The following is a 22,716-nucleotide window of genomic DNA, read 5'->3' as shown; positions in this document are numbered from 1 at the left end:
TGTTTCTTGTGTTTTTGATTTTAGCAATTCTGACAGGTGTGAGGGGATATCTTATTGTGGTTTTGATTTGCATTTCCCTGATGATGAGTAATGATGAGTGATGTTGAACATCTTTTCATGCATCTGTTGACCATCTGGAGAGCTTATTTGGAGAAAAGTCTTCATGTCTTTTGTCCATTTTTTAATTGGATATTTGTGTTTTTGGTTTTGAGTTGTGTAAGTTCTTTATATATTTTGGATACTAACCTATCAGATATTTCATTTGCAAATATCTCTTCCCAATCCGTAGGTTGCTTTTTAGTTTTGCTGATTATCCTTCACTGTGCAGAAGCTTTTTATTTTGATATAGTTCCAATATTTTATGTTGTTTTTGTTTCTCTTGCTTGAGGAGAGATTACTGACTGATCTCTCACATTTAGGTCCTTAATCCATTTTGAATTTATTTTTGGTAAGTAGTACCATTTCATTCTTTTGCATGTAACTATCCAGTTTTCCCACTACCATTTGTTTAAGAGACTTTCTTTTTCCCATTGCACATTACTGCCTCTTTTGTGGAAGGATTAATTGACTATATAATCATGGGTTTATTTCTGGAACTTCTCTTCTGTTCTATTGATCTATATGTCTATTTTTGTGCCAGTATCATAATGTTTTGATTGCTACAATTTTGTAACATAGCTTCATGTCCACGATTATGATCCCCCCTGTTTTGTTCTTCTTTGTCAAGATTGCTTTGGCTGTTTGGGATCTTTGTGGTTCCTAAAAAAAATTTAGGATTATTTGTTCTTGGTCTGTGAAAAATATTCCAATGTTTTTATATGGATTGCATTCAATGTGTAGATTGCTTTAAGTAGTATAGAAATTTAAACTATATATATATATATATATATATATGACTATTTATTTATTTATTTTATTTATGATAGGCACACAGTGAGAGAGAGAGAGGCAGAGACACAGGCAGAGGGAGAAGGAGGCTCCATGCACTGGGAGCCCGATGTGGGATTCGATCCTGGGTCTCCAGGATCGTGCCCTGGGCCAAAGGCAGGCGCTAAACCACTGCGCCACCCAGGGATCCCTATATATATAGTTATATATATATATATTAAAATATATATATATATTTAATCCATGAGCATAGAATGCCTATTTCTGTCATCTTCAATTTCTCTCATCAGTGTTTTATAGTTTTCAGAGTACAAGTCTTCATCTCTTTGGTTAGATTTATTCCTAGGTATCTTTTTGGTTTGGGTGCATTTGTAAGTGAGATTATTTTCTTACTCTCTCTCTCTGATACTTCATCATTAGTGTATAGAAATGCAACATATTTCTCTATATTGATTTTCTATCCTGTGATGTTACTAAATTCATTTATCAATTCTTGCAGTTTTTTGGTGGAGTCTTCAGGTTTTCTATATAGAGTATCATGCCATGTGCAAATAGTGAAATTTTTACATCTTCCTTGCCAATTTGGATTCCCTTTATTTCTTTTTTGTTGTCTGATTTCTGTGGCTAGAAATTCCAGTGCTATATTGAATAAAACTGGTAAGAGTAGACTTCCCTTTTTTTTATTCCTGACCTTAGGGGAAAAGGTCTCAGATTTTCCTCATTGAAGATGATGTTCACTGTGGGTTTTTCAAATATGGCTTTTATTGTATTGAGTTATCTTCCCTCTAAATTTACTTTGTTGATTTTTTTAAATCATGAATGGATACTTTACTTTGTCAAATGCTTTTCTGCATCTTTTGAAATGATCATATGGTTTTATCCTTTGTTTTGTTGATGTACTATATGATATTGATTGATTTGTTAATGTTGAAATATCTTTGCATCCTAGCAACAAATCCAACTTAATCATGGTGAATAATTTTTAAAAAATATATTGTTAGATATGGTTTGCTAATATTTTGTCAAGTATTTTTGCATCTATTTCACACTTTTGCATCATCAGATATAGGGGACTGTATTTCTTTTCTTTTTTTTGTGGTGTCTTTATTTGGTTTTGATATCTAAGTAATGATGGCCTTGGAGAATGTATTTGGAAGCTTTATTTTCTCTTCTATTTTTTGGAATAGTTTGAGAAGAATAGCTATTAACTCTTCTTTAAATGTTTGGTAGAACTCATTTGTGAGGCCATCCTGTCCTAGTCTTTTGTTTGTTGGGAGTTTTTGAGCACTGATTCAATTTCATTGCTGGTAATCAGTCTGTTCAAGTTTTCTATTTCTTCCTGCTTTAGTTTTGGTAGGTTATGTTTCTAAGAATTTATCTATTTCTTTTAGGTTATCCAATTTGTTGGCATATAATTTTTCTTAATATTTTCTTATATTTCTTATTACTGTGGTATCAGTTATTTCCTCTTTTATTTCTTGTTTTGGGAAGTACAGTATACTTTACTGATGGTACATGACAGGGTGGGGCCTCCCAAACCCCTCCCCTTCTTCAGAGAGTCTGGGATGGAAACTGTGGAGGTCAGGAGGTTCTTGGTGTGTTGGAAATGAGTGGGTCCAGAATTCCCTCATAGTTGAGAGCTTCTCTCTTCCTCTTGCTCTTGCTGGGGCTGGTGGTCCTGGGGGCTCTAACACCTTGGAGGCCATATGGACCATATAACATCCACCATTGAGTTGCTGAAGCCAAATTCACTATTGTACCAGGAAATGAGCTTGACAAAGTTGTTATTGAGAACAATGCCAGTCCCAGCATCGAAAGTGAAGAGTAGACATCACTGTTAATGTTGTGTGAGACAACCTGGTCCTCAGTGTAGCCAAGGATCCCTTTACTGCCTGCTTCATCACTTTCTTGATGTCATTGTATTTGGCAGCTTTCCCCAGACAGAAGGTCAGATCCACAACTGACACATTGTGGGTAGAGACACAGAAGGCCATGCCAGTGAGCTTTCCATTTAGCCCAGAGGTGACCTTGCCTACAATCTTGGTGGCACCAATAGAAGCAAGGACAGGATGATGTTCTGGGCAGCCCCTTGGCCATCACACCACATCTTCCCAGAGGGGCTGTCCACTGTCTTCTGAGATGGCATGTATTGTGGTTATGAGTCCCTCCGTGATGCCAAAGTTGTCATGGATGAACTTGGCCAGAGGGGCCATGTGGCTGGTGGTACAGGAGGCATTGCTCACAATCTTGAGGGAGTTGTCATACTTCTCATGGTTCATGCCTATTACAAATATGGGGGCATCAGCAGAAGGGATGATAATGATGATGACCCTCTCAGCTCCACCCTTCAAGTTTGCCCCAGCCTTCTCCATGGTAAAGAAGACCCCAGGGAACTCCACAACATACTCAGCACCAACATCAACCCAGTAGGAGCTCACTCTTAGAAGATCTGTATCTTCTAAAATGGGCTTTCCATTGATGACAAATTTCCCATTCTTAGCCTTGTCTGTGTTGTGGAAGTTGCCATGGGTGGAATCATAGTAGAACATGTAGACCATGTAGTTGAGGTAAATGAAAGAGTCACTGATAGTGACATTATCCACTTTACCAGAGTTAAAAGTAGCCCTGGTGCTGGGCACCCAATATGGCCAAATCCATTTCCTCTGATTTCACCATTGTGTCTCAGGGATGTGGCTGGCACTACGCCAGAAGATGTGGATGTCTGTTGAAAGGGGAGGAGTAGGAAGACTGTTCTTTTTTCATTTCTGATTTCGTTTATTAGAAAAATACGAATCTGCATAAAGGTTTATGAATTTTGTTGATCTTATCAAAGAACCAACTACTAGTTTCATTCATCTCTTTTTTTAAGTTCATATTTTATTTCTACTATAATCTTTATTATTTCCTTCCTTCTGCTGGATTTGTATTTTGTTCTTTTTTAGTTCCTTTAGGGGTAAGGATATGTTGTTCATTTGAGATTTTTCTTACTTCTGGAGGTAGGCTTGTATTGCTATATACTTTCCTCATAGAACAGCTTTTGCTGCATCCCAAAGATTTTGGACTGTTGTGTTTTCATTTTCATTGGTCTCCATGTACTTTTTAACTTCCTCTGAATTTTTGGTTGACCCATTCATTGTTTAATGGTGTGTTATTTAACCTACGTGCATTTATGGTCATTCTAGCTTTTTTTTCTTGTGATTGATTTCTAGTTTCATAGCATTGCAATTGTAAAAGATCTATGGTATGACTTCAACCTTCTTGAAATTTTTGAGGTTGGTTTCATTGCCTAACATGTGATCTATTCTGGAGAATGTTTTATGTGCACTTGAAAAGAATGTGTATTTTGCTGTTTATGATGGGTTGTTCTGAATATGTCTGTTAGATCCATCTGGTCCAATGTGTTATTCTATGTGTCATTCTAATCAATGTGTTGCCTTGTTGATTTTCTGTTTAGACAATCTGTCCATTGATGTAAGTGGGATATTAAAGTCCCCTACTATTATTGTATTATTATCAATTAGATCATTTATGTTTCTTACTAGCTGCTGTATGTGTTTGGGCGCTCTCATGTTGGGTGCACAAATATTTACAATCGTTAGATATTCCTGTTGGATTTTTCCCATTATGATTGTATATCATCTTGTTATAAAGTCTCTTGTTACAGCCTTTGTTTTAAAGTTTATTTTGTCTAATATAAGTATTGGTACTCTGGCTTTCTTCTGACATCCATTTGCATGAGAAATATTCCTCTACCACCTTACTTTCAATATGCAGGTGTCTTTAGGTCTAAAATGGGTCTCTTGTATACATATAAATTTGTTTTGTTTTTTATTCATTATGTCACCTTTGTCTTTTGATTAGAACATTTAGTCCTGTTACTTTCAAATTAACTATTTATAGATATGTACTTATTGAAATTTTGTTCCTTGCTTTATGGTTGTCTTTGTAGTTCTTCTCTGTTCCTTTTTCCTCTTTCTCTCTTCTCCCCTGGTTTACTGGCTTTCTTTAGTGATACACTTGGATTCCTTTCTTTTTATTTTTGGCATATCTATTACACTATTGGGTTTGTATATAACATCTTATGCTTATGGTCTTTCTTCTCCTCTCTAAGAATCCCCTTTAACATTTCTTGTAGTGCTGGTTATTGATAATGAATTCCTTTAACTTTTGATTTCTCCAGGAAACTCTTTTTCTTTCCCTCTATTCTGAATAATAACCCTGCTGAATAGAATATTCTTGGCTGCAGGTTTTTTTTTTTTTTCTTTTAGCACCTTGAATATATCATGTCACTCCCTTCTGGCCTTTTTAATCTTATGTGGTTTCCCTTGTATATAACTGTTTTTCTTTTCTTCTGCTGCTTTAAAATTCTCTATCACTATTTTTCCATTTTAATTACTATGGGTCTGGTGTGGATCCTCATGAGTTGATTTTGTTGGGGGCTGTCTTTGTCTCCTGGATATGAACTTGTGTTTTCTTTCCCAGATTTGAAAAAAATTTAAACTATTATTTCTCCAAATAAATTTTCTACCCCCTTTCTCTCTCTTCTCCTTTTGGGATACTTATAATGTGAATGTTATTACACTTCAGGCTGTCACTAAGTTCCCTAAGTCTATTTCATTTTCTATTATGTTTTTTTTTTTTTTTCTTTCTCCTCTTCAGCTTCATTGTTTTTCATTTCTCAGTCCTCCAGGTCTTTGGTCCAATTTTTCTGTTTCCTCTGGCTTACTATGCATTCTATCTATTATATTTTAAATTTCATTTATTGAGTTCTTCATCTTGGATTGATTTTTTAAAAAATGTTTTCTACCTCTTCGCTAAGGGTCTTACTGATAGCCTCCATTCTTTTCTCAAGTCAAGTAAGTATATTTATGATCATTACTTTAAGTTCTCTATCAGGCATATACTTATCTCCATTTCGTGTTGGAAATTGCTGTGATTTTGTCCTGTTCTTTCATTTGGGACATAATCCTCTGTCTCCTCATTTTGTCTAACTCTCTGTGTCTGTTTCTCTGTGTTAGGAAAGTCCATTACATCTGCTCTTGAAAGTAGCGGCTTTATAAGTAAGAGGTCATGTAGTGCTCTGTAGTGCAATATTCCCTGTTTACCAGAACCTGGTGCTTCAGGAGTGTCTCCTACATGTGTTGCATGTGCCCTACAACTGTGGCTGAGCTGCTTTTGCCTTCAATCCAGTCATTTACAATGGCTCCTTTGCCTGTCGTGGGCAGGATTTGGTCCCTGTGCTATAGTGGGCCAGTCTTGGGACTCCTTGAGCTTGAGTTGAGTCAGACCAGGTATTTGCCATAAATGCAGTAGCTCTGAACTGCAGGGCACTTTCCCAGTATTTTCCCCTCAGAAGCGTTCTTTGTTGGGTGGGCCCTGAAGTCCAATCACCTATGTGCCCCTAGCCCACTGCTACAGCAAGATTTGGACAGGTTTATGTGGTTATCTACCCCTCTTCCTGGGGCAGGAGTTACTTTGGAGTGGTTCTGGTCCCTGTTAGGGCTGCTTGCACATGGCCAGGCTTGTGATACTGGTTTCAATGGGCTCTGGTCAAGCGCATATTGGGAGGTAGATCTGAAGGAGGATGTGAGGTTGGTGTACCTGGTGTTAACAAAGTTTGTGTAGGTCTGCTGTGGGAGGGGACCTGGGGTTGAGGCCTGGTGGGAAGGGGCATATCCACAGGAGAATACAAGGGTGGGGGTAGTAGTGTTAGCAAGTTAAGTAGTAAATGTTGGCACTTTGTTGGTTCCCACAGGTGTTTGTGTGTTTAGGTTGGTAGGGAGAGAAATGACACCCACCATTCTTTTGTTCCTGTAGAAGTCACCCAAAGTTCCCTACTCCTCTAACACAGGCTCTAAAATTAGTAAAGAAACTTCCTCTCATATACCTCAGGCTTTTTTCAAACTGCTGCTTTCATGCTCTATCTCCTTGGGGTTGTTTTTTGTGCTGTCTCTTTAAGTGCAGAGACTCAATTTCCCTTCACCCTCTTGACTCTCCCATTCTTGAACCTGCTTTTTATAGTTCAAAGAGTTAAGACTTGATGATTGTAAGAACTGAAAATTATGCCCCACTGGTTTTTAAGGCCAAATGTTATAGGGATCCTGGAGTGGCTGGTCTGAGGATCTACTTTTCTGCTCCCATGGCATATCTCTTTCCCTCTTTCCCCAGGAAAGTCCTGTGGGTTCATTTAGTTCCTCACCACATTCCACCCTTCCTACCCTCTTTGAGTGATCTCTTCTCTACATTTAGCTATAGAGAGTCTGTTCTGCCAGTGTTCAGGTGATTTTCTCAGTTATTTACCATGCTGTGAGTATTATCTTGTCATATCTGTGGAATGAGATAAGCTTAGGGTTCTCCTACTCCACCATCTTGCTCAGAAGTCCAGTTGAATATAAAATTTTAAAATCAGAGTTTACTCTGCTGACTTCTGACATTTTACATTTCTAAAAATAAATACAATGTCAACCAGACTTATGTTTCTTTGCTTCCTGGCAACTTTTGTGATATTTTTTCTATTCTTTTTCATTAATATTCTAAAGCTTCACTATGAAACCCTTGATATGCATTTATAAAAATAATCTTGCTCCTCTTTTCTCCTGTTTACATACTTTATTGTTTAAACATTTAAGAACTACTTATTTGAGGCATTCTTCAGATTGATCTTGTCTATTTCCTTTGGTGTAAATTCTTCCATTCACTGTGTCATTCACAATGCTTATCCTTTTAAGTATTTTTATGATTATAGTTTGTAAGCTCATATTCCACACATTTCTCCCATATTTGCTCTCATAGAAAAAAATCATAATCTGTTTCATAGCTTCAGTCCAGGGTGCTTTTTATGGTCAGGGAATGCTCCTGCATTCATGATACATTTCCTGCCCTGCACATGCTGGTGACATGATACTACCCTTCAGGTATGCAGAATGATACTGGACACTATGGCCATTGAAAATGGTTTAGTTCTCTGGTAACCTTGGGAATTGTGCAAACCTTTCCTAGTCTCTGTTCATGGCAGAGTGTGTGTTGCACACTCTAAGTTCCCTGAAGATAATATTAACTGGGTCTGCTGACATGGATGTGTGTTAACTGGCTATTCCCACTGTGGTTTCTGCTTGGATCTATGCCTAACTATCGAATGCCAGCTGACTTTAGTCTCCAACAATACCAAATATTCCCTTTGGTTATTTTCTTGTAAGAAATGGTTCCCTTTCCCACTTTCATAAGAAACTACATCTTTGTTAATTTTGAAATTTTAAAAATCATTTCCATTTGGAGTGAATGTAGAATGTGTTTATCTTCATAAATATTAGATCTTAGCCTAGAGGAGGCTGAGACTCTTTCCTGTCAAACTTGTGCTAGGGCAATTAAGGTTTACTATGAAAAAAAAAGTAGAAAGAGGGGCTTTTGTGCCTGAACACTTGAAGAAGTTTGGGAAGGTCAAAGGCAGAAAGAAATTAGGAAAAGGGGATAGAGACTGAGCACTGCAGGTTGCAGTAGGTACCATGATATATTTGGTTCCATTATATGTCTGCAGTCCCAAAAGTGCCAGGGCATACAACTAGAATAAGAGCTGGTATGTAGAATGGATTTGTGTACCTCATTGTCATGTCACCCCACAGAGTCGATTCAAATTCTGTGGCCAATGGCAACTCTTCTAGATCCACTTTCCATCTTGTAAACCAAGCTTTCTGTAGACTGTATATTGCAATCTCACCTGCCAAATAGTCAGTTTTTACTTAATGGGGACTATCACTCAGCCTGGACTTGAGAGATCATCTGGCAAACACTCCAACCTTGTATTGTGGAATCAAGAGATTGCAGAATCTTTAAGACCTCCCATGACAATTCATTCAGTTTGCTTATACTTAATACCGATTTTTGGTCTAGAAGACCTCGATATCTAGTGTATGGGGAAGGAGAAGTTCCTCTACTTGTACTTTGAGGCTAGACAAAGGTCATCCTGCACTGATAAAGACTGATGATTTTACTCCTGCTACCTTATCACTACCACCTGTCCTCCCCGCCATCACGTTGACTCCTTTAAAAGTTTCCATCATACATATAGGTGAGGCCACAGCTGCTTTCTAACAAGCACTATTCCTATTTTCCAGAGATGCAGTTTCTAAAATTCACTTGTTCAGAATGCAGTCTGTTTGACTTAGCCAAGTTTCACTTTTTGGTCACCCTTTCCATGCCAATGCTTTATTGACTCCATAGGATTGGTTACCAACCTATAGTCACAACTGACTGCTCTTCAGGTCTTTACCCTGGTTTTGGTATCCTGATTCAGCACTTGGCTTTGGCCTTCCGAACTTCAAACCAAATGATTCCACTTGTGTGAGAGTGATGTTTGAACATATCTTTTATCTTTTTAGAAAAATGAAATTTTGGAGGAAAAGAAAGGGAGAAAGTAAGGTAAATTTTTTTTTTTTTTTTTTTTTACTTCTAATTATATATGTAGTTCTGGACTTAGTACTTTAGATGCATTGTCTAAATCTTTCCAACCAGTACTGGAGTTAGATGTCATTAACTTTTAAAAGGATAACAAATAGCAGGGGCGGGGCAAGATGGCAGAGGAGTAGGGGCCTCACCTCACCAGGCCCCAGCAACTTACCTAGATAATTCCCAAACCATCCTGAACGCCTATGAATTCGACCTGAGATTTAAAGAGAGAACAGCTGGAATGCTACAGAGAGAAGGGTTTTTGGGGTTTTTGCTTCTAACAAGGTAGGAAGGTGGAGAAAAATAAAAAAGAATCCAGTGGGGGAGGGGCCCCGCGAGGAGCCGGGCTAAAGCCCAGCGGCGAGAGCCTCCAGGACAGGAGAGCCCCGCCCCAGAGAGGCGATTTAAAAATCCCACCGGGGATTCTTCCAGGAGGGAAAGGCCCTCAGCAGGGAACTGGGGCAGGACCGCAGGAGGGGCAGCGGGCCCAGTCCCCGGGGTCACTAGGAGAGGAGGGGCGCCGGGGGGAGAGCGCCCCGCACACCGCGGGCGGCGCGGTAAAGGGCTGGAGCCCCCGGGGGGCCTCGGGAGAAGCCGGGGGGTCAGCCGGGGGCTCGGGAGGAGGGGGCTGCGCCCTGCTGCCTTCAGGAGCCGCGGCCCCGGAGCGCGATGCCAGCAGCGCAGGCCCCCATCCCAGGGCGCCGGGGACACAGCCCAGGATCCCGCGCTCCCCCGGGACAGGCGGAGGCGGGGAGGGCCCAGGACAGCGAGGACGCCCCTGCTCCCGGGGGCCCCGAGCTGTGCAGGTCAGCGCCCCCGCCGCCCCGGGAGCACCTAGGCCAGTGCGGACTGGGAGCTGCGGGAGATACTGCGGGAGCTGACGCCAGGGCTGGGGAGCTGGCCGCCGCCAGTGGGGCTGTTCCTCCTGGTGTCACCCTGTGCCTGGGACGGAGGGGGCCGCCAGGGAGCAGGGGCCTCACGGGGTCAACAGCTCCCACTGAGCCCGGCACCCGGCAGGGGGCGGGCCGCTCCCCCAGGTGCACACACCTGAGCATCAGCACCTCAGGCCCCTCCCCCAGAAGACCAGCTGGAAGGACAGGGGAAGAGCAAGTTCTTGACCGAGCAGCGCTGGAAAGCTCCAGGGGAAGTCGAGGGATTTACAGTATATAGAACTAGAGGGTACCCCTCCTTTTTTTCTCCTTTTCTCAGTACAACTCATTTTTATATCAGACTATAAATTTCCAATTTTTTTCTTTTTTCACACCATAACTACGATATTTTACCACCTCTTTATTTTTAAGTTTCTTCCACTTTGGCTTTCACATTTCTACAATTACATGTCTTAGATCTATTTTCCACTTGTAGATTCCCTTCAACATACTCAATTTAATTTTGGGAGATACATGAGATATGTTTTGTTTTGTTTTGTGTTTTTTGTTTTCTCTGCCTCATTTTGTTCTACAATGGCAGAAATTAATACCTTCTAAAACATGACCAGCATGCACCCAGAACCAAGTGGTATATACCATGCTAGTTCATTCTACGTGATTATATTCTCTCTTCATTCCCATTCTGCCCCCCTCTTTTATCTTATTTATGTTTTAGTGACCAATGTTGGGGCTACAAGTATTGCTGGTTTATATAAATTTGGGACTGAGCATCTTCTAACATATAGAACTTAATACACTCAGAACCAAAAGGATGACACTCTAGGACCCCTCAGGTAGATTATATTCTCCCTCCACTATAACTTCTTTACCACCACCATCTCACAGTACCTCCTTTTTTTCTTCTCCATTTTTTTCTTTTTTCCTCTTTACTTTTGCTTTTTTTCCTCTGCTTTTTTCCCTTTCTTTCTTCTTATTTGGGATTCTTGGCCTTCTATTTTTTACTACATTGTTTTAAAATTTGTTTTTCACTTTAGTGGTCCTTTTGTTTTGTTTTGTTCTGATCTTTGTTTTCATTTTCTGGTCTCTGACCTCATCAGAATCATCTAGGGTGAAATTTACATAGGTCATGGTTGGTATTCTTGACTCAGCCCACTTATACAGCCACTCTACAATGAGCAAAAGGACTAGAAGGAAGCACTCACCACAAAAGAAAGAATCAGAAGTAGTACTCTCTGCCACAGAGTTACAGAATATGGATTACTATTTGATGTCACAAAGCCAATTCAGAAGCACAATTATAAAGCTACTGGTGGCTCTGGAAAAAAGCTTTACATAAAGGATTCAAGAGACTTAATGACTGCAGAATTTAGATCTAATCAGGCCGAAATTAAAAACCAATTAAATGAGATGCTATCCAAACTGGAGGTCCTAACAATGAAGGTTAATGAGGTGGAAGAAAGAGTGAATGACATAGAAGACAAGTTGATTGCAAGGAAGGAAGCTGAGGAAAAAAGAGAAAGGCAATTAAAGGAGGATGAAGAAAGGTTAGGGGAAATAAATGATAGCCTCAGAAGGAAGAATCTACATATAATTGGGGTTCCAGAAAGTGCTGAGAGGGCCAGAGGGCCAGAAAGCATATTTGAAGAACTCATAGCTGAGAACTTCCCTAATATGGGGAGGGAAACAGGCATTCAGATCCAGGACATAGAGAGGTTCCCCATAAAATCAATAAAAACCATTCGGGATCCCTGGGTGGCGCAGCAGTTTGGCGCCTGCCTTTGGCCCAGGGCGCGATCCTGGAGACCCCGGATCGAATCCCACATCAGGCTCCCGGTGCATGGAGCCTGCTTCTCCCTCTGCCTATGTCTCTGCCTCTCTCTCTCTCTCTCTGTGACTATCATAAATAAATAAAAATTAAAAAAAATTAAAAAAGAAAAATAAAAACCATTCAACACTTCAACATTTAATAGTGAAACTTGCAAATTCCAAAGATAGAGAAAATCCTTAAAGCAGTGAGAGACAAGAGATTCTTAACTTATATGGGGAGAAATATTAGATTAACAGCAGACCTCTTCACAGAGACCTGGCAAACCAGAAAGGGCTGGCAGGATATATTCAGGGTACTAAATGAGAAGAACATGTAGTCAAGAATACTATATCCAGCAAGACTCATTCAGAATAGAAAGAGAGATAAAGAGCTTCCAAGATAGGTGGAAACTGAAAGAATATGTGACCATCAAACCAGCTCTGCAAGAAATATTAAGAGGGACCCTGTAAAAGAAAGAGGAAGCCCAAAGAAATAATCAACAAAAACAGGGACTGAATAGGTATTATGATGACACTAAATTCATATCTTTCAATAGTTACTCTGAACATGAATGGGATAAATGATCCCATCAAAAGATGCAGGGTTTCAAACTGGGTAAAAAAGCAAGACTCATCTATTTGCTGTGTACAAAAGACTCATTTTAGACCTAAGGAAACTTCCAGCCTGAAAATGAAAGATTGGAGAACCATTTACCATTCAAATGGTCCTCAAAAGAAAGCTGGGGTAGCAATCCTCATATCATATGAATCAAAGTTTATCTCAAAGACTGTAGTAAGCGATGAAGAGGGACACTATATCATACTTAAAGGGTCTGTCCAATAGGAAGACCTAACAATCATGAATATTTATGCCCCTAATGTGGGAGCTGTCAAGTATATCAATCAATTAATAACCAAAATAAAGACATACTTAGATAATAATACACTAATAGTAGGAGACTTCAACATGGCACTTTCTGCAAATGACAGATATTCTAAGCACAACATCACCAAAGAAACAAGGACTTTAAATGATACACTGAACCAGATGGATTTCACAGATGTATATAGAACTTTACATCTGAATGCAACTGAACACACATTCTTCTCAAGTGCATATGGAACTTTCTCCAGAATAGACCACATACTAGGTCACAAATCAGGTCTCAACCAATATCAAAAGATTGGGATTGTCTCCTGTATATTTTCAGACCACAATGCTTTGAAACTAGAACTCAGGCACAAGAAGAAATTTGGAAGAAACTCAAACACATGAAGATTAAAGAGCATATTACTAAATGATGAATGGGTCAACCAGAAAATTAGAGAAGAATTAAAAAGATTCATGGAAACTAATGAAAATGAAGATACAACCATTCAAAATCTTTGGGATACAGCAAAAGCAGTCGTAAGAGGGAAATACATTGCAATACAAGCATCCCACAAAAAATTGGAAAAACTCAAATACACAAGCTAATCTCTCACCTAAAGGAACTGGAGAAAGAACTGCAAATAAAACCTACATCAAGCAGAAGAAGAGAGATAATAAAGATTAGAGCAGAACTCAATGAAATAGAGACCAGAAGAACTGTAGAACAGATCAACAAAACCAGGAGTTGGTTCTTTGAAAGAATTAATAAGATAGATAAACCCCTAGCCAGCCTTATTAAAAAGAAAAGAAAAAAGACTCAAATTAATAAAATCATGAATGAAAGAGATCACAACCAATACCAAGGAAACACAAACGATTTTAATAACGTATTATGAGCAGCTATACACCAATAAATTAGGCAATCTAGAAGAAATGGATGCATTTTTGGAAAACCACAAATTACCAAAACTGGAACAGGAAGAAATAGAAAACCTGAATAGGCCAATAACCAGGGAGGAAATTGAAGCAGTCATCAAAAACCTCCCAAGATACTAAAGTCCAGGGCCAGATGGCTTCCCAGGGGAATTCTATCAAACATTTAAAGAAGAAACAATACCTATTCTACTAAAGGTGTTCCGAAGGATAGAAAGGGACAGAATACTTCCAAACTCGTTTTACAAGGCCAGTATCACCTTAATTCCAAACAAGACAAAGACCCCACCAAAAAGGAGAATTATAGACCAATATCCCTGATGAAACAGATGCCAAAATTCTCAATAAGATATTAGTCAATAGGATCCAACAGTACATTAAGAAGATTATTCACCATGACCAAATGGGATTTATTCCTGGGATGCAAGGTTGGTTCAACACTTGTGAAACTATCAACAAAATAGATCACATCAAGAAGAGAAAAAAACAAGAACCATATGATCCTCTCAATAGATGCGGAGAAGCATTTGACAAAATACAGCATCCATTCCTGATCAAAACTCTTCAGAGTGCAGGGGTAGAGAGAATGTTCCTCAGCATCTTAAAAGCCATCTATGAAAAGCCCACAGCAAATATCATTTTCAATGGGGAAAATTGAGAGCTTTTCCCCTAAGATTAGGAACATGACAGGGATGTCCACTCTCACCACTGCTATTCAACATAGTACTAGAAATGCTAGCCTCATCAATCAGGCAACAAAAAGAAGTAAAAGGCATTCAAATTGGCAAAGGAGAAATCAAACTCTCTCTCTTTGCAGTTGACATGATACTGTACATAGAAAACCCAAAAGACTTCACCCCAAAATTGCTAGAACTCATATAGCAATTCAGCAATGTGGCAGGATACAAAATCAATGTCCAGAAATCAGTGGCATTTCTATACAGTAACAATGAGACTGAAGAGAGAGAAATTAAGGAGTCTATCCCATATACAAATGCACCCAAAATCATAAGATACCTAGGAATAAACCTAACTAAAGAGGTAAAGCATACATACCCAAAAAAACTACAGAACTCTTCAGTGAGGAAGATACAAAGATGGAAAAATATTTCATGCTCATGGATTGTAAGAATTAATATTGTGTAAATGTCTAAGCTACCCAGGGAAATTTACACATTCAATGCAATCCCTATTAAAATACCATGGACTTTCTTCAGAGAGTTGGAACAAATAATATTTGTGTGGAATCAAAAAAGACCTTGATTAGCCAGGGGAATATTGAAAAACCAGAGCCGGGGGCATTATAATGCCAGATTTCAAGTTGTATTACAAAGCTGTGATCATCAAGATGGTGTGGTACTGGCACAAGAACAGACACGTAGATTAATGGAACAGAATAGAGAACACAGAAGTGGGTACTCAACTAATATTGACAAAATATTATGGTCAACTAATATTCGACAAAGCCAGAAAGAATATCTACTGGATAAAGGACAGTCTCTTCAATAAATGGTGCTGGGAATGCTGGGAAAATTGGACAGCCACCTACAGAAGAATGAAACTGGACCTCTCTTACACCATACACAAAGATAAACTCAAAATGGGTGAAAGATCTAAACGTGAGACAAGAATCCATCAAAATCCTAGAGGAGAACACAGGCAACACCCTTTCTGAATTTGGCCATGGCAACTTCTTGCAAGATACATCTATGAAGGCAAGGGAAACAAAAGCAAAAATGAACTATTGAGACTTAAGACAAAAAGCTTCTGTACAGCAAAAGAAACAGTCAACAAAACTACAAGACAACCTACAGAATGGGAGAAGATATTTGCAAATGACATATCAGATAAAGGGCTAGTATCCAAGATCTATAAAGAACTTACTAAATTCAACACCCAAGAAACAAACAATCCAATTATGAAATGGGCAGAAGATATGAACAGAAATTTCACCAAAGAAGACATACGCATGGCCAACAAGCACATGAGAAAATGCTCAGCATCACTTGCCATCAGGGAAATACGAATCAAAGCAACAATGAGATACCACCTCTTACCAGTGAGAATGGTAAAAATGAATAAGACACGAAACAAATGTTGGAGAGGATGTGGAGAATGGGGAACCCTTTTGAACTGTTGGTGGGAATGTGAACTGGTATAGCCACTCTGGAAAATAGTGTGGAGGTTCCTCAAAGAGTTAAAAATAGAGCTACCATATGACCCAGGAATTGCACTACGGGGGATTTACCCCAAAGATACAGGTGCAGTGAAAAGCTGAGACACCTGTACCCCAATGTTTATAGCAGCAATGTCTACAATAGCCAAACTGTGGAAGAGGCCCTGGTGTCCATCAAATGATGAATGGACGAAGAAGCTGTGGTGTATATATACAATGGAATATTACTCAGCCATTAGAAATGACAAATACCCACCATTTGCTTCAACATGGATGGATCTGGAGGATTTTATACTGAGTGAAGTCAATCAGAATAGGACAATCATTATATGGTTTTACTTATACAAGGAATATAAAAAATAGTGAAGGATTACAGGAGAAAGGAGAGAAAATGAGTGGGGTAAATCAGGGAGGGTGACGAAACATGAGAGACTCCTAACTCTGGGAAACGAACAAGGATCAGTGTAATGGGAGGTGGGTGGGGGGATGAGGTGACTGGGTGACAGGCACTGAGCGGGGCACTTGATGGGATGAGCACTGGGTGTTATACTATAATGTTGGCAAATCGAACTCCAATAAAAAAAATATACAAAAAAAAATATACAAAAAAAGATAACAAACGCAGTCCAATTTATTTGATTTCCAAACAAGTTGAAGTTATTAAGATCTCATAACTTCATAAAGATGTCAAGGTTTATTAATCAGTTTATCAAGCAAAGAGTACTAACGTCCACCCAGCAACTAAAGAGCTTGTAAAGATGAAGTTGCAAATGCATTATATTTCAGCTGTGGGGAAACTTCCCCAGGTATTCAAGGGCATATACAACAGTTTCTGTCTTGAGCTGATTGTTAAATAATGATGTCTTATGTTTGATACATAATTTGGTATCTTTTTAAAGGTAATTTGGAGTACAAAATTCTGAATAAAAAGATACAAAAACATGTACCATCATCATCAACAAAATATATGGGATACTTGTGTGTGATACACAACTTTAGATCTCTCTCCATCCTTTATATCCATCAAATTCTTCACTATTTCTATTTTCTTAAGATGGCTTAGAAGATGGATGAGTACCCTTGGTTACCTCCTTTGGATGTTTTAGAGGGGGTTAGAATATGCAAGGAGACAGTCACTGGCAACAGAAAAGTCACTGGCTATTGTTAATGTGGTCTTTCAAGTGTGTAATCAAGAACACACAAATCCTATGTATGGAATCAATTAGCGCATGTACCTGGACCAAATTTATACTAGTTGCCAAGACTCGTTTTCCACATAGACCAAAATTATTCATAAACCAGCATACATCTATAAAGAGAAGTGTACACTCAGCCAGGAGAATGAGGGGGATGCATGTGCAAATCCTGAGTAGGAACATCCCTTCACACATTTGTAATAATTAAGAGGGAGCATTTTTGCCTTCATTTATTTTCCTGGCACCTGACAGGGGTAGAGTTGCTGACCATAGTTCTGTTACTCTTGTTCAAGCAGATAATCCATTGTAGATCCACAGGAAACATTGCCGTGAACATTGCAAAGGGAAGAATCAGGTAAATGCAATTTAGAGGATGAATTAAACAGTTTGCGATTGAGTATGGAAACTCTGGGCCACTTCTTCAGTGGGTAGCTTTTTAAGTTGTGTTAAGGTAGAAAAAGGCTTCTTAAAAACCACTTTATTCATTATAGGCTTGAGAGCTTTTTTTTTCTGTGCCTTATAGGTCAAATTATCCCAGAGTAGGGTGGGAGACAGTTACCATGTGCTTATTTGAGTGAACTGCAAGAATGTCAACATTTTTCTATATGCTTCTCCTGAAATACACTGTTTTGTAAACTAAGCCTTTCTAAACTATCTTAAATAGAGTCATTAGACTATTAAAAGTTTTATGTATTTGAATTCAACCTGACTTACATGTCTACCAGGAGTTCCTGACTTGGGAATACTTGCCTGGATATTTCTCTTTCTTGTCCTCCATTGCCATTTTATGCCTTTTATTTCTGTATAAATTTGTGATTTAAAATTTTTAGTAAGGATGGACACCTAAGGAATGATAACTTGTAAGAGCCTCCAAAATAACCAATCCCATTTGTGCAACATTCGTTGTCTATTCATCCTATTCTTCTAATGGGTTATTGCTTTCTTTTAAATACTGTTTCTCTTATGTAGTGTTTCTTTTTTTTTTTTTTTTTATGTAGTGTTTCAACCTAGTTTTAGTGCCATCTGGCCAAGGCTATCCTGAATTAAGTTTTAGACTTATGTGCATTTTATGTTTTCTTTTTAAGAAGTCATAGGGCCTATAATTAAATCACTTTTAAAATCTTAAAGTAATTACAGTGTTCTGATTATTGCCCATATAGAAATATCTCCTACCAAGTCTCTCCCATTTTGTGACAGTTCTATACACTAGCTCACAGACTCACAACTAATTTCTCACTGTTGTGGGTATTTTTTTTTTTCAGAATTTAAGTTTACCTACAGCAACTAATAATTACATTAATTACAATAACTACATTTCTCTTTTTTTAAATATCCAGAGTCTGCAATGTGTGCATGGATGCAAAAATAAACAAGTTAGGCCCGTTTCCCCTACTGCACGAACTTTCTGTCACTGACCAAACTCTTAAAGGGAGTCAGGTTTCTTATCTGGGGTCCATAGAGGAGTTTCAGAGGGTATTCTGTCAGTGCCCTGAAATTCAGTGTAAATGCGTCCTATGTGAGAGTGTATATGGATTTATTAGTATATCAACTCACTACATGGCTGTGTGACTTTGAACAGGTTACTTAACTTCTCTCTGCTTTAATATTCTCAAAATTGCAGAAATCTTATAGGGCTGAAGTGAGGATTAAATGTGAGGATTTTATGGGCATGTAAAACCCACAGTACTGTGACAGGCATTCACTAAAGATTAGTAATTACCACTGTGTTCTCAAAAGAGTTAGTAACCACCATAGAGGTAAAAGCGACTTAAGGTATTTTGAGAATTACACTTTAAGGAGAAATACCAGTTCCTGAGTTGGGAAGTCACACTCAAACCTAATTCTCATAGAACTATTCATTAGCAAAACAGTGACGCATATTCATAATGCGTTGGAAAGGTCTGGGAAATAGGTCTAAAAATGTGGAAGGCCCATTTGTGTTGTTCCTGGATGGGAGAAAAAGCATTTACCTGGTTCTGGGCTAGTCTCCAGATGAAATACTTTCAGTCAGCTCCTAACCACTGTGCCATCTAAGCTTGCCTTGAAGCCCTGAAATAAATGTGCGGGGTGATAGTTTAAATTGCAAATCTACATTTGTGGATGCTTTCTCACATTATCTTGTCAGCATGTAGAAGTCAAAAGTTACAAAAACAACGAGATTCTGCATCTTTTAATGAAAGATAAAACAACAATATAAACATACACAAATTTACAGAGAAGGGATCAACTTTAATACATTTGGAGTAAAAGGTGTTTCTTATTTAAATATGGTATAAAAATAAATGCAAGAAACATCAACCGAGAATGTACAGACAACAGACAAAGACATGAGCTTGTTTCTGACTATGAACACATTGGTGAAAATGAAACTTTCTGTGCTAATTTATTGTTTAATAAATGTGAAGCCATATGTATACTTATTGATATATGTTTTTTTCTTTTACAATTCTTCCAGTTTTTGACAGTGAATTTTCAGTGAACTGTGTGTCTAGCAGAAGTTTTAAGAGCAAGAGAAAGAAAAAAAAGGTGTACTTCACTTGAACTCATCAAAAAGGAAAAGACACAGATCCAGCTTAATACAAGGAGAAAGTAAGCAGACAACATTTTGAAATGGAGGCATTGAGATGGTAGAGTCACTTGGAATGGCAATGCCTTAATGTACACAAAGAGAACAATTCAGGTCCTTTGCTCATGCAACATCTTGGTCTAATGTCCTCTGCTCCAGGTAACAACAAAGAGCTACAAAGTATATGCAATGACTCCAGTCTGCTTCCATGCTACAGGATGATCCTTTTAGTAAGACTGAACGAGGCTTGTTAACCTCTTTGAGGTGAGAGATTTCCCCTGAGAAAAAGAATATAAAACAAAGGGAAAAAAAAAAACAGAGTATGATCACTGAAAACCTGCTTATGAGTAGCATTTATTTATTGCAGCTGAGTTTTGTGCACAGGTCAAAACAAAACCCTTTAAGTACATCTTAGTTCAAACTTTCTCTTAGTTCAAACACATTAAACAAAATGACTTCCACCCGCCCACCCCTCTACCCACTTCCTCCCCACTGCAAACAGACTGATGGGTTCACAGCACAGATTAGCAAATAATAAAACATGTCCATAAACATTTCATCAAGGCTTAGCAATGATGCAACACCTAGATTTGCAACTGGTTATAAACATGTTAAAACAAACCTTAGTAAACTGCTCTAAAAGGTAGCAATGTGAATGCATTCTTGTTCAATTGCTGGAATTAGTGTCATGTTTATAAATATCTAGTAATGCAGAAAATATTATTTTAATTAAACAGAATTCATTTTTAGAGGTGTAATTGATAGAAATTCAAGATTGGGCTTGTCCTCCATCCTACATAATGGAGAAAATAATGCCAATTATACATCTACAGATAAAATTCTATTTGTTCTCTACTTCAAACCATAGACATCTCCCTATCTTTTTCCACCTGATTTCCTCCAACCCCAACCCCAGAAAAATTCCATATATTCTGATTCCATATATTGTGTTAATACCTAGAGTACATATTCACTCTTTTGAAATCTTGAAAGCTGACATTGTCCCTGTTAATACTAGTACTCTGGAGAGAAAAAAATTTGAATTTCTGATCAGGGTTGCAGATCCTCAATTTGTGGTTTCTGTTTCATAGCTCATTTTATACATTCTAGTAATAAAAGTAAGATGGTCATCCACATATTTGAATGGAATTTGTCTTTCTGAGTGGATAAAATAATAAGGTAAAGCCAAGAGATTTTTTTGAGAAATATAATATTTTATTAATAAATTAGTCATAACAATAGTCTTGATTCACTACGTAATATGAGAGTTTGATAAAAGGGAATGTGGTATTGGAAAGAGATTATCACTCTTGGCCATGTTTTGGGAAGAGAGCAATATGTTTAAGAAGTGATCAATAATTTCAAAATCAAGCTTTCTTTACACACTTCACAGTAACTGACAAGGGCCCTGTGGCTGACATGAATGGGAGCAATGAAAACCAAGCACTATTTTCTTTTAATTGGGGAAAATGATTCAAAACTTAGCTTTTAGCAATAGTAAAAGATGCCTCTCATTGCTGGCTATGCTTTAGATACTTTATGGAAGAAAAAAAAAAGCAGTTTGTTAACAAGACACCCTATTTTACATTATATATTGGCCTTATAAATAAGATATACTTTGCTCCTTCTTGCTACCTATCCTGTGCTTGTTTTCTCATTCATAAAATGAATATAATCACAGTACCTACTAAAAGCTTTTTCTAAAGAATAATGAAACTAAATTGCTTAAAACTATTCTTGGAACATTCTATGTACTAAGTTTATGTTGGCTATTATCTCATTATACTATTACTATTATTGTTTTTATTGTTATATGCTTTCTCATTAGGATACTGACACCCAAAGTCACTATTCTGACTCTAAAAAGGCATAAAGTTGCTAATGAATTGGAATCTAAAATTATACTGCTTTTCTATCCCAAACCTAGACAATAGATTGATTAAATAATGTTGGAATCTAAAAGCTACCATCCTACATTTGAAGACCACACTATTTCCTACATTTACTACTGTATTCATTTCTTGTGCTGTTAATATAAGTGTGTATATGAGTTTATATATATTTCTTCTGAGAAATAGTAATGTATTTTTAAAAAGAGTTTACTGTTTCTAATGCCATTTGTGGGCTGGAGAAAATGCCATATTGGTTGAGGCATAAAAGTGAATGCTTATATGGCAGAGGAGGAGGGGAAAGATGCTGATATAAAATTGTTATTTCTAAAACTGCAGATTAGTGTGATTTGTTAAAAACTATTGGGAAGAAGTGTGAAATAGTCATGTTGAAATAGTCATTTGAAATTCATATAATCATTTTTTGTTTGGACTGTGAAAACCAGTGTCATTTTTGTAAATCTAATAAATATTACCACGGCTCTCTTTCTACAGATTTTTGAAATATCTTTGATGCTATTAGTACTTGGCCTGGTATGGGTTTCATTTAAAAGAGGGTGAGGTACAAGGTTAGCTTGACAGGCTGTTGTCCTAGGAGATAATTAAAAAATACTCATTCATGGAACTTCACAGAAAAGCACAGGCTTATAGTCAACCTGGGGATTTATGATGATAGAAAAACAAATGAACAGAAATGGGAAACAGTCACACGATGAAACACTGTACGTGATAAGGACTGACCAAATATGTAATAAGGAAATTTGTTATGTGCATTGAGAAAACTAAAGGGCAAATTTGGGTATAGCTAACAGTTTAAAAAAAATTACATGCCCCAGTCTAGGGTCAAAGTAAATAGCATGGGTGCCAATTAGTCATGTGGATTTGAAGATCTAGATCATTGGGATCTGTTCTGTAAATCCCGTGAAAAGCCTGCCTTATTTACATACTGGGGAAAAACTAGGCACTATTCTGGTGCACAAGGAAATACATTGCTTATTTTATTGGCAAACCTTATATTAAAAAGAAGATCCTTTCTTGTAGTTAGGGAAGTGTGCATTT

At 38.0% G+C, this 22,716-nt stretch overlaps 1 protein-coding gene and 1 pseudogene across 3 annotated transcripts in view; both read right to left on the bottom strand.

Annotated features, from left to right (window-relative positions):
* Nucleotides 1–2,390: 2,390 nt before the first annotated feature.
* On the bottom strand, nt 2,391–3,541 carry LOC140636056 (glyceraldehyde-3-phosphate dehydrogenase-like; annotated as a pseudogene).
* A 15,816-nt stretch (nt 3,542–19,357) lies between these two features.
* Nucleotides 19,358–22,716, bottom strand: part of RGS7 (regulator of G protein signaling 7) — a 580,824-nt gene continuing 577,465 nt past the window's right edge. For all 3 annotated transcript variants that reach the window (XM_072830418.1, XM_072830416.1, XM_072830417.1), the window contains one exon: nt 19,358–20,046. Coding sequence is in view for 1 of the 3 variants with exons in the window: in XM_072830417.1 (XP_072686518.1) it covers nt 19,996–20,046 (51 nt within the window). In the remaining 2 variants the exon portion in view is untranslated. The remainder of the gene's footprint in view (nt 20,047–22,716) is intronic.

This window comes from Canis lupus, chromosome 6 (assembly GCF_048164855.1).
Source record: "Canis lupus baileyi chromosome 6, mCanLup2.hap1, whole genome shotgun sequence".
Taxonomy (NCBI): domain Eukaryota; kingdom Metazoa; phylum Chordata; class Mammalia; order Carnivora; family Canidae; genus Canis; species Canis lupus.
The sequence above is the reverse complement of the archived record's forward strand: the minus strand, read 5'-3'. Positions and strand labels throughout refer to the sequence as shown.